The sequence below is a fragment of the Ceratotherium simum genome, chromosome 28 (genome assembly GCF_057802395.1).
Source record: "Ceratotherium simum simum isolate JZ-2026a chromosome 28, ASM5780239v1, whole genome shotgun sequence".
NCBI classification, from domain to species: Eukaryota; Metazoa; Chordata; class Mammalia; order Perissodactyla; family Rhinocerotidae; genus Ceratotherium; species Ceratotherium simum.
The window spans coordinates 8164750-8176704 of NC_141927.1; the positions used below are offsets into that span (position 1 = coordinate 8164750).

General features: G+C 38.8%; 1 protein-coding gene across 1 annotated transcript; it reads left to right on the forward strand.

Annotated features, from left to right (window-relative positions):
- Nucleotides 1-5633: 5633 nt before the first annotated feature.
- Nucleotides 5634-9931, forward strand: LOC147913311 (uncharacterized). Its single transcript, XM_087418251.1, is given in 5 exon segments — nucleotides 5634-5645; nucleotides 6950-7076; nucleotides 7805-7968; nucleotides 8914-9363; nucleotides 9365-9931. Coding segments are annotated over 5 exon segments (840 nt in total). The 3' UTR covers nucleotides 9452-9931.
- Nucleotides 9932-11955: the final 2024 nt, after the last annotated feature.

Sequence of the window (11955 nt, forward strand, 5' to 3'; positions counted from 1 at the left end):
TTAAATTCACAGTATTATAAACGTTAATATCTTATTTACATCCAAACCATAACATTTCCTAGCTATAAAGGAAGTTGCCTCATCTATACTGTATTTAAAATAATGGTCCTCAGCTTATCTTATTTTCGAATTGAAGTATTACCATGACTAGCATTTGCTCATGACCCAGTGAAAGTGTTAGATGACTTTAAATTAATTTCAGCTTACTGACATGTTTTCTGCAGGACCTCGCTGTGATAGACATTGTTAAAATAAATAAATCTAGGACACTACCAATTTTATTAAATTTTTATAAAAAGACAAGGTAGGGAAAATACTGATTTTGAAACAAAAGCTTGTACTCAAAATGAGAATATACTGTTTAACATTTCTTCGTAATCATTTATGATTTATTAAAAGATATCCTGAGACATCTAAATTCTAAATTTTATTGTTTAAAAATCAGTTAAAACACATTCTGCTTACACTTAAAATCAGTTATGAACTGTGGCGAAATTATTCTCAGAGCTGAAATCTTTTTAAACTATGTAGTAGATATTTCCAGTCCTTAAAAGGACATAGCAAGATTTCCTTGGAGAGACCCAAGCAGGGTTGGCTTTCTTTTCCTTTGTATTAAACTATACACCCTCTAGAACCCTACAATGTTTCAATTCTTGAATATATCATACATATGAAAATAAACATCTTGTCTTCTCTAGTGCCGCATTTTTCTTTTAATTTCTAAAGTGTTACCAGTGTGGTTCTACTGAAATGTTCTCTTAACAAATTCAGAACAAGCTGAACTGATGTGTTGGCTAAGAGGTGCTATGTAAAGACAATAATTTTTGTTTTACTTATAAAGGGGCATGTTACCCTGTTTAATCTTATGTGTGGTGGTGCTGGGTGGGGTTGAGAGTATTAGTATTAAAGAGCAGCTTAGTGAATTAGCTCAGTTCTCACAACAGTGTGTGGATCAGCCGTGCACCCTCCTGAGCCCAGAGAATAGGGAAGAATTGGTGCCCAGGTGCCAATGACAGCCAAGAAAGGTCTGCAGTATGGCTTTTAAGGTGAAAAGTGGGCTTTACAGGCTTTCAGTAATAGCCAGTTCTGAACTGTAAGGGGAAAACAAGGATTCACTCTGGATTTAGGAATTTAACCAAGGCCAAAGTACTAGTTACAGATGAACCAAGACTAGAACTCATTTTTTTTCTTCCTCTCAGACTTTCTTCTTTTTTAATTAATATAATAGATTAACTTCTTATTGAGATATTATTGACGTATAGCAAGTTACTTTCAGGTGTACAACATAGTGATTAGATATTTGTATATATAGTGAAATGATCACCACATTAAGTCTAGGTAACATCCATCTCCACACACTTATAAATTTTTTTTCTTGTGATGAGAACTTTTCAGATGTCCTCTCTTAATAACTTTCCAAAATACAATACAGTGTTATTAACTGTAGTCACCATGTTGTGCATTACATCCCCATGACTTATTTATTTTATAACTGGAAGTTTGTACCTTTTGACTCCTTTCACCCATTTCACACACACCCTAACTCCCGCCTCTGGCAACCACCAATCTGTCCTTTTATCTGAGTTTTTTTTTTTCAGATCCCACATATAAATGAGACCATAGGGTATTTGTCTTTCTCTGTTTGTTTTACTTCGTTTAGCATAATGCCCCCAAGGTCCGTCCATGTTGTTGCAAATGTCACTCTTTTTTATGGATGAATCACATTAAGATATATATATATATATGACCACTGAGGTTGCTTACGTGTCTCAGCTCCTGTAAATAATGCTGCAGTGAACCTGAGGGTGCAGATATCTTCTTGAGTTAGTATTTTCATTTCCTTCAGATAAATACCCAAAGTAGAATTGCCCACAGGCTGAGAGTATTTTGATAGCTTAGACCCAATTAAAAATAAAGACTGATCAGCTTGCTGTTAATTCCCTGCAGAGTTTACAGAACAGGCCAAAACCCACCAAGTACTGAGATTTTTGGATGGTTTAGAATACCAATAGGATTTCAGGAATCACTCCATTTTTCATAAGTGCATCTAAATGATTAATTTAGTTAGAGGGAAAATTTTATGTTAAACTAGTTGTTCCTTGATTGGCTGTATCTTGATTGACATCCAAGGTAAACAGGGTCTGTGCATTGTATTGTAAATCTGATGATGTTATCAACTACATCAAAGTGAGTCCAAAAACAAGTGTATGTCTGTTCCTGGAGAGACTGAGCTCTGAGCTCAGAAATGTGGTGACAGCAACTCGACAACCTCACAGTATCACAGGTTTTCCATCTACTTAGGTTTTGGTGAGTACTGGAGGAAATTTCCCCTGGTCAGACCTAATCTCCTTTGTTTTGTCAGTGAACATTAATTATGAAGAGGATTGTTTACTCAGACTGAGGACATTTGTATTAATCATCTGAAGGCAGATTAGGTGATTGTGTGTGTGAAATTTCTGTTTATTAATAATCCATAAATTGTAGTCAAAGAGAAATTTCCCTTATGATTTTGCAGGTGGTTTTTCTGCAGTTAGTCTTGACAAGGAAGGAAGGAACACACAAATAAATGCATAGTGAGAAATTAGATGAGTGACCCAAAGGAAAAGTAGGGTTCTACTCAAGACAACTAATGGAGAAGGAAAGGCTCACTTAGGTAGTGGTTCAAAGAAGGGATCTCTGAAGAAATGGCATTTAATCTCAGACTGAAACCTAGTGAGTGTGGTGTGGTCCTGTATGGGTCGATATTGGGGTGAAAATGAAGGATGATGATAGTGCTCAGTGTAGAGGTAACAGCAATGCTCAGTTGTGTGGTTCTGAAAAGTAGTGTCAAAGATAAATCCTTGGATATCTAGTGGAACCATTGTCTGCCTTTGAAGACTAGAAGATGAGGAATTTTTATTTAAAAAGAGTTAATGCCTTCATTTTGAAATATATTTCATTTTACGTGCCTGTAATACATAAAAGTGGGAGATTATAGCTCAGACATGGAATCTAGATTTGAGTGTTTAGTTATGAGTTTAGAGATGAAAATGGAAGAAATTGAAACAAGCGAAGGAGCGTTATGAGATTTCCAAGATAGCATATTGTAAGAAGAGAGAAAAGGAGTAGGATTGAACCTTGAGGTAGTTCACCACTATTGTTTGAGGAGGAGTCCTGGAAGGAGGGACTAGAATATTTTAAAGACAGCAATCTTAGCTGTCAGAGAAGCCTAGGAAAAAGAAAGTTCCCAAAAGGAGATCATGTGCCAATAGTGCTTTGGTTCCAAGTAAAAGGCTGAGAACACACATTGGATTTAACTTTGGGGGAATAACTGTGATCTTATCAAGTTTATTAACGTGAGGATCATTATTTTTGTAAATCAGAGAGCGAGGGAGTATGAGGAAATTGTAAGTGAATGCTGTTTTTTCAATTTCATTTTGAATGGAAAAAGGTCATGTGGCAGGAACTAGATGTAAATTGGTTAGAGGAGGTTTTTGTTTCCAGAATGGAGAGATTAAATGAGTTTAAGGAGATGGCTGTGGAAGTAATCAAGAGGTTACTGGTAAAGGAAATTCAGTTGTAGTCAACATTTTAAAATATTTGTGGGAATAGGAGAGAAAAGGTTACAATTGGAAAAGTTGGATTTCATCAGGAATAGAGATGATTTTTCAGATTTTACAAGAGAGGATACACTGATGGGTTGGAATGCAGGAATAATTGTAGATTTAATAACAATGAGCTGAAGTAGTTCTTCAAATTATCTTTTTCGTCTCTGCAGTAGGAAGCGAAGCCATTTTTGAAAAATGAGGAAAAAGGTGAGAATCTGTGAGATTCGAAAGGCACAGGGAATGTTGAAATATTTATTAAGCATGGGAGAATGAGTTTATTCTTAAGCCATAGTAGGATGCCAGATATTTAGAAAAAGCCTTCAGGAGATTTGTGACACTGTAATTAGACCAGATCAATACCTAATCGTGTGCTGTGACAGATGCAGAGACATCTGGCGTCGGGGTCTGTATCAGCAGATGCAGAGATGATCTAAGGGGCATGAGAATTGTTGGTCTTGGTGTGTATATGTTGAAATGAGTATGTGTGTGTTGCAATGATCAATAAAGATGAGAGGTGGGGGCTGATTTTGGAAATTGGGGTCACTGAACTGGAGGTTCCCACGTAGTAGGAGAACTTGAGTGTGGGGAGTAAATGTATGAACAGGCTAAAAGCACAAGGTGTGTGAGGGAGGAGTCTCTGGTCATGGATCTGACAGGTGACATGAACAGGTTAAATGTGGTTCTGGTGTCTGCCTTCAAGATGAGCAAGTTTAGGGATTTGACATGCAGAGGTGGGCAGAGCTCATTTTAAATTCTAACTCTGTCAATTTCTGGATATGCAATTGTGTCATATAAATAAGCTTTCTGAACCTAGAGCACATCACTTGTTAAATGTGTAATTAATCCATAAAGGCAGGCTTATTGTGAGTATTAAATGAAATGTATGTATGTAAAATTATATATGTAAATTCTACTCAGAGAGTCTCAAGTAATACTAACAGATTTTTTTTTTGTCTTTCCAGTCCCTCAAAGCATTTTCATCATGTCCTGTTCTTGGCACATCATAAGTGTTTGTTAATGCAGTACGTGTAGTTACAAAGATTTTTTTAGGTAGTAAACTTTAGAGTTGACAAACTCTTTCATATACTTAAATTATGAAATGCAGAGATAATCTTGTTGATAAAAATAACTAGAACTCCAGGCACCATTTCACTGAAATATCCCAAGCAGTCAATGCATTTCCTCCAAACATAAACCCCTTCATTCTGTATTGTATGAGCCTATCTGTCTATGGGGTTTGTGCGTCACAACAATACAGTATGACGAATGCACTCCTGCTTCTTTCCTGTGCAAGGGGTTGTATGTGCTGGACTTCATGATAAGTCACTGAACGCTTGAGGGATGGGTCTTTGAATTGTTCCAGCTCAACATTAAAGACATTTCAGTGTTTCTTGGCCACATATGCAAGTCTATGAGGTATACAGCTAAGGTTGAGTCACTAAGGTTGCGTGAATCCCACATGTGAAGGAGCCAAGATGACTGAGGGCAAGTGTATCTTGGGGGTTAGGACAGGGTACAGGAGAGAGAGTGTGGGGCAATAATGAGCTGAGATGGGTCTTAGAAAACCATGCTGGTGAACCTCACCAAGAATTATAAAATCAGAAATTCCAGAATGATGCCCTGGGTTATGGGTATAAGAGTCTCCAGGTGACAAGAATCAAGTTCTCCTAGAATTTGGTGCCAAGTATGGAATTAAATAATACATCTGAATATCATGTCTAATTAAACTATAAATCCCTATACTTTTGTTATTTCTGGAATGGGGATATTAATATCTCCTTTATGAGCATCAATAGCCAAATGCTTCCTATTGTTGACCCTCCTCCCCATTTCTCCTTGTTCACTCTGCAGTTACATGTGGGTTGGACTATGGGAGGGAGTCGCTACCGTGTGAATGTTTGCGGATTCAGGATGGGCATATCTAGAAATGTCAGGAAAGACTGGAGTCTCGTGGTGTCTTTCGTTTTTTTCAGCTTTGTCTGCTTCTTTATTCGACTGTTTCTGGGTGAAAATACACGGAAGGCAGGGGCGACTGAGGTGTAGACAATGCAACCACAGGTGAGTAGCACTTGCTCTTTCTCCTGAATTGATACCTTTGTCCAGGGGATGAGGAGATTTCTCTTCTTGCCCTGGATCTTCTGTGTGCCCCCTTGAAATATTAGTGTCAGTCACATTGCATCAGGACTCTGGGAGGCTCGTGGAAGGTCAGAGACTGATCAAACAATAATCCGCTACCCAATACTTACACTAATTTATTGCGGAAGAAAATTGTCTTTGAAGAAAAGGTGAAGAGTTGTTTTTTCTCCTCCATCCCATGGCCTCGGCTAGGAAGGAACTCACTCATTAACCCTGTTGGTGTCTGCAGTGGGCTTAGGCATGTGGTGAACACAGATGAGAGAGATGAGTAAGAGCAGAAGTTTACAGTCTTGTAGGGAGGGAGATGTTTCTTCAGGTGAGTTCAGTCCATCAGTGTTTCAGATGCTGCAGAGGAGGGCTGTGCAGCATTGAGATGGGGGTGGGGGAGCAAGAGAGCAATGAGGAGTCATTTAGTTACTTTCTCCAATTTTAAACTTACTAAAGTTTTTATAGAACATACTTCAACATTTTAATAACTTAACAAAAGAAAAATTTCTCCTTACCACTCTTGTCCCCAACAACCCAGTTTCCCTCTTTATAATTAAACTTTGTTCAAATTTGAAAAAGCAAATAAATGTTTGGTGAGTATTGTTTTCTTAATATTGGCTGTGCATTGAGAAGGATTTTAATAGAATAAAACTTAAATACCTATAGCAGTTTTTGAAGGACTGGAAAGATCAGGTTCAATTGAGAGGCTACTATTACCCATGAGCATGTAGACAGGATGATGATACAGGAGAGGTAATGACAACCAATGCTTGGAGGTCCCAGAGAGAATTGACATGCAAAGCTTTACCACAGGAGGGTCAGGCTAGCATGTTCCTTACGGACAGCAGGCTTAGGGCCCCCTGGGTTTTGCTTCTGAAATGTAAGTCTTATGGCTTATCATGAACACGTGAGTTATGTAGAGAGAGACTACACCTATTTATCCAGGCCCAGTCAGTCCTGCAGAATGTTGGGCATTGCTACGTCCAGATTATTTCCCACCAAACCTCATCAGAATCGTTCATATTGAGGTTATGTTTGCAAAATGTGCGTACATTTATGTGGATGTATGTGAATGACACATGATGTGTCAGCACAGAGCAACATTGACTGGAACCCCAAAGAGTGTTAGAGCTTTCCATGCATGCAGCAGCCCGTCCCCAGCACTATCACGTCCAGCATACTCCATGGTCCTTGCTAGGGAAGGCCCTGGCTGAATCAAAATGTCCTTGATGCTTTAGGAATCAGTGACCTTCAAGGATATAGCTGTAGACTTCACCCAGGAAGAGTGGGCCCTGCTGGACACGTCCCAGAGAAAGCTGTACAGAGATGTGATGCTGGAGAACATTAGTCATCTGGTCTCCATGGGTGAGTCTCTCAACACTGATTTATTCAGTCAACAAGTATCCAGAACAGCTTCCCCACATGCCCCCGCTCAGCCCTCATTCAGATTCCTTCAGGGTTATTAAAACTCCTTGAAGATAATTTGTTTATTTCTTTATTTACTTACACCTATTTTGTCATCCCAAAAGATTTCAGATTTCCTGACCACTCTTTCATGTCTTTCTTTCTTCTTGATCTCTAACAGCCAGGACTGTGCTGGGAATCCAATGGATATTTTTAAATAAATGAATGAAAGTATTAAATATTTACTGAATAACTATTCTTCTCTATACACTCACCTGGTGGTTAAAAATTTATTCGTGGAAATTAATCTAATTATCTATTTCCAAATACAAAATATATTGTTTTGGTGAAACCTCAATGCATTGGATTTTTTTTAAAAATGAAGTTCAGCCTACTGTGGGGACATTTAATTCCTCCTTTGTTGAAAACCCTGAGGTTTCCACACTCTGTCTTTGACTTTACGCCTGCACATCAGCAACAAGAAATTCTCCCTATGTTGTCACGTGCCATGATGTTCTTCGTGCGCTGGTGAAGGACCTTGAATGTCGTCATCATTCCAGGTGCTCTTCTCTGGGCTGTCCTTCAGTGTTCACCTTGTTCTTCCTTGATATTCTTCGCTGAAACTAAAGAGCATGCATGGTTCTCAGCACAGAATCCAAAGCTGATGAACCATTTTTCCCCACAAACAGGGTATGAAGTCTGCAAATCAGATGTGATTTCTCAGTTGGAACGAGGAAAGGAGCTGTGGAGGGAAGGAAGAGGATTTCCCCAAGGCCTGAGTCCAGGTGAGCTCCAGGCTGCTGTGCTCAGTACCAGGAAGATCCTGATCCTGGGAGAGCAGGGCCTGGGAAAGGTCAGCTGCATATTTCCTTGAGTGATTTATATTTTTAGAAAAGTGTAGAGGACATCAGGGCCTGTATTCTCTTCTGTACTTCCTCTTAGACTCAGAAAAGGAATGCTCATGCCCTCTTGGAGATAAAGTTTCACTTGTCTCATTTTGACAGTTTTTCTTCTTTTTACCTTACTGACATCCAAACTTGATTGTATTGTTTCTCTTATTTCAATCCTGCAAATAGTTTCTAATTTCAGTTTCCTGACCTGTGTTCTACTCACTGATGTATTCCTCCTTTTCACATCCTTTCCCTGTGTAAGGGTCAGCGTTTGAAACATCCACACACAGGCCTTGCGTGCTTTCTACAGTTTTCCCCTTCTCATGCCACACTGGTAATTTATTCATTTTACATTATTTTAGACAGGAAAAGTGGCCCTGTAAAACAAGAAATAATATCTCTACAAGACACCTGCATGAAGGACCCATCTACCTGCATGTCAATGTTAAGTTTCAAGGGAAGACACCCTCGTACTCCACATCAAAGACATGGGAACTGAAAGATCTTAGAAAGCAGCACAATCACATGACTGTAATTTGAGTTGGGAGTAAACTTTATGCCTCGGCAGAAAGTTTCGTGTAGTTTGAAGTTAGAGAAAATATTAACGTGTGCTCAAAACCATAACCTGAGTTGTTATAAAGGACAGTTGCATAAACATGGTTCATACATCTAATGTTTGAATCTAATGAAATCTTTAAAATGAATATGGTAGCTCTGCAGTTGAGATGTAATGAAAGAGGAAGTCTCTGCATTGTAGGAAATAACATGCATTGCATATGTAAATAATGTGGAGAAGATTTTGATAGGAGGTACTCACTGCATGAACAATTGAGAAGTCATGTGTAGAGAAGAGATTAAATGAACCTATATGAGAAATTCTTTAACAGCTTCTCATCTCCTTCAAATAGCAGAGATTCCACTCTGGAGAGGATGCCTATGAATGTAATGAGTATGGGGAAGTTTTCACTTACAGATCCACAGTGACTCAGCATGTGTTAAGTCACATGGGAAGAAAACCCTATAAATGTAATGAGTGTGGGAAAGAATTCCACAAGAGCACTCAGCTTTCTATACACCAAAGAACTCATACTGGAGAGAAACCTTATAAGTGTAATGAATGTGGGAAACACTTCAGCCAAAGCACTAACTTACATTCACACCAAAGAACTCACACAGGAGAAAAACCCTATAAATGTAATGAGTGTGGGAAAGAATTCCCTCGGAGCACTCAGCTTTGTATACACCAAAGAACACACACTGGACAGAAGCCCTATAAATGTAATGAGTGTGGAAAACACTTCAGCCAAACTGCTAACTTACTTTCACACAAAAGAAGTCACGTGAGAGAGAAATCCTATGTCTGTCTGTAATAAATGTGGAAGAGGTTTCTGTCATCCTTCATCCTTTAGACAACATAAGAGAATTCACACTGGAGAGAAACCATAGGAATCCTTTGGTCAAAGCTCTGGCCTTAGACAGCCTGAGGGAGTTCACACTAGAGGGGAACCCTGTATATTAAATGAGTGTGGCCAGAACTCCAGGCACGTGTCTTACCCTTTACTTAAAGAAAACATCACATTGAATAGAAAAGCCTTCAATCAGTTCTCTGATCTTAGTTGATGTCAAAGACCAAACATTATAAATATAGTGAAAAACCATCTTCATCTTCAACTCTAATGTTTGTATACACCAGAGAACTCACACAGTGGAGAAGTTGTATGTCTGCAATCGATGTCAGAATATTTCTATTTATAATCTATCCTTTAAAGCAACGTGAGCAAACTCTACAGTGGAGACCCCCCAAAAAATTCTATGGAGAATCCTTGAACCTACACTTTATGCAAGTGTTCAGAATGTTGCCAAATGACCTCTTGTAAACAATGTAACATGAAAATGGAAGTTTTTGCTGTGATCTGCGAGTGTTTAATCAAGAATTTGTAATGTAATAAAAAATTGGATTAAATTGTTTCAATAGATTACTACTTGTAATCCTATGTACAGTAAAAGTTGTTCCTCAAAAACCTAAAATGTTGTTCAATTTATATTTGTATGCAGCTTTATACATAATTACAAAGACTTGGGTCAATCATAAAATAACCTAAATAAACTGAAAAATCAGAATAGAAAATGATGCAATTTAACTATTATAGCAGTGTTTAAAAATGTCGTACGTGGTAAAAATTAATACAAACGTGGAAGAATAAACACATAGTTTGTGAATAAAGTTTAATGTTAAAATAATACTCCTCTTTTTAAAATGTCAAACCTGTCCACATTTTCCTATCTGCACTGCCATTATCATTCCTATCTTGAACAAGTCAGAGGAGAAGAGAGAGAATGGATGAGAGGCCAGGACACCAGAGCCGAGTTGGGGTAGGAAAACACCAGCAGAAGGAGAAGTGAGTACAAGTGGATGAGGGGGCAGCTGTGCCCAGGTGCATGGCTGACACCTGAGGCACAGGGTGTTGCTGGAGCAGGGATAGGTTGAAGGGGGCCTTCGGTGACCTTAGGGGTTGACAAAAGCAGAAAGGAGGGAGAGGCATGAGGAGGCAGGTTACTTAATGAGGGTTCAGAAGGGGGCATCTGGAGGTAGGCTCAAGCTCATGGAGAGGCTAAGCCACTGGAATTGACCTGAGCAAGGGAAGAGTGGGGCTTTGGGACAAATACTGGTGGTCCAGAATGTGCATAGGCCTCAGGAAGAGGGTCCAGGTAGGGAGGGTTAATGTGGTTAAAGGACAGGATGGGGGAATATGGGGTTCACTGAGGGGACCTAGGAGTCCAGTTCTGAGGTGAGTGGTTGGGACGAGGATAGAGGGTCTGTGTTGAGTCTAGATCATTCTCTTCTCTCCCAGTGCTTTTTGTTAAACAACAAGCAGTTCTTCATATAAATTACAACTGAGTTGGAAGGGGGCTGACAGTAATTTTGCTAGGCAGTATTCTGAGTTTGCCCCCAAAATTCCATACCCTGGGGTTCACCCCTGTATAATCCCCTTCCTTTGCTTCTGTTCTGGACCTTTGAAAGTGATGAAATATTCTCCTCATTAGGTGACACTGTATGGCAATGGTGAAGGGATTCACAGGTGTCATTAAGGTCTCAAGTCAGCTATTTGCAAGACAATCACAAGGGAGTTTTTCCTGGCTGAGTATAACCTAATCGGGTGAGCCCTTTTAAAGAGGGCCCACAGGTCAGAAACAGGATGTCAGAGATGTGATGCCAGAGACAGTCTGCTGCTTTGAAAACACAATCACAGAAAGGACACCAAGTAAAAGCATTGATCTGTAGGGGGTGGAGAGTAACATTGAGGAAGTGACAGGAGGAGGAGGACATTTCTGAAGACACCTGTTTATAAGGTTTTTCTTTTGGAATTTTGTACTCAAAAATGAAATTAAATAAACAAGGATGGGCAGAAACATATTGAAAATGAAAACAAATAAATGAACTTAATTTTATATCAAATGACTATCATAATCTCACAAATAAAATTAAAAAAACAAATTCAAGTAAGTTTTAACAGTGTTTTTACTATACATACTCAAGTGAAAGATAAAAGTACCTGCAAATTATTCTTATGGCTACTTGAATTTTTTTCCCAGTGATTGAGTGTAGCAATTTTGGAAGTATTTTTTACGAATTGTCTGACTGAGTTCATGATTAAATGTATTTAGGTTATTCGACTTAAGTTACCCAGTAATGGAAAATGGAGATACAAATACTTAAAGAGGAACAAGAAGATAAGTCTTGGGTGTTGCATTGGAATTAGACTTATTAGCATGAATTCACGATGTGTGTATGTGTGTGTGTGTGCATGTGTCTACATCCTAACCCTGCCCACTGAAAGGGCCTAGAAGCCATGACACCTCCGTCACAATGGCAAATACCACTCAAATCTTCATTTTTAAATTTCATTCCTCAAAAATAGGAACCCAAATACCTTGGAGAAAGGGTTTAT